The sequence below is a fragment of the Nestor notabilis genome, unplaced genomic scaffold (assembly GCF_000696875.1).
Source record: "Nestor notabilis isolate BGI_N333 unplaced genomic scaffold, ASM69687v1 scaffold9603, whole genome shotgun sequence".
Taxonomy (NCBI): domain Eukaryota; kingdom Metazoa; phylum Chordata; class Aves; order Psittaciformes; family Psittacidae; genus Nestor; species Nestor notabilis.
In genome coordinates, this window is record NW_009920577.1 from 1 (window position 1) to 601 (window position 601).

The following is a 601-nucleotide window of genomic DNA, read 5'->3' on the forward strand; positions in this document are numbered from 1 at the left end:
TGCCTCACCGCTCCTCACACCAAAGCCACCCTCCTCATCCTCCTCCTCCGTTAGCCCCCACCCAAGGAAAATGCTCATCCACCCACCCTGCACTCCTGTGTTTGCCCCCTCCCCCCAGCTCCACATAGGTCCTCTGCTCCATCATCCCCTGCTCCATCATCCCCTCCCCAGCTCTTGCACGGCCTTGCAGAAGCTTCCAGAACTCTGGCCTAATGGTTGCATTAGCCAGCACACGCTCAGCTTCAAGAGAGGATATCTCAGGGGGAACAGAGGGGACCCTGCAGCTACAGGTCACAGACGAGCTTTTCCCAAGAGCTGTGATCCAGCCAGCTCCTGGGAAGTCAGGCACAGCAAGGATACGGATTGTCTCAGGGATACTGGTGTCCAGGCAGTCAATGATCTGCTCCAACTCTTCTTGCATGCCCGGAGTCTGGAACAGGTCCTCCTGCCGAAAGCAGCAGAGGGATGGACAACGTCACCCTCCTCACAGAGGCGGGGGCACACAGTGACAGCAGGGTGAAGGCTGCACCCCCCAAAATCAGGCTGATCTGCAGGGTCCAGTGATGAATGTGGCCACCCAGCACACAGGGCTCTGTCCTCC

General features: G+C 58.7%; 1 protein-coding gene across 1 annotated transcript in view; it reads right to left on the minus strand.

Moving 5' to 3' along the window:
• Nucleotides 1-360: 360 nt before the first annotated feature.
• Nucleotides 361-601, minus strand: part of OCRL (oculocerebrorenal syndrome of Lowe) — a gene marked incomplete at both ends in the record, with an annotated part of 16,334 nt that continues 16,093 nt past the window's right edge. The window contains one exon of the mRNA XM_010010729.1: nucleotides 361-468. Coding sequence (XP_010009031.1) covers nucleotides 361-468 — 108 coding nt within the window. The remainder of the gene's footprint in view (nucleotides 469-601) is intronic.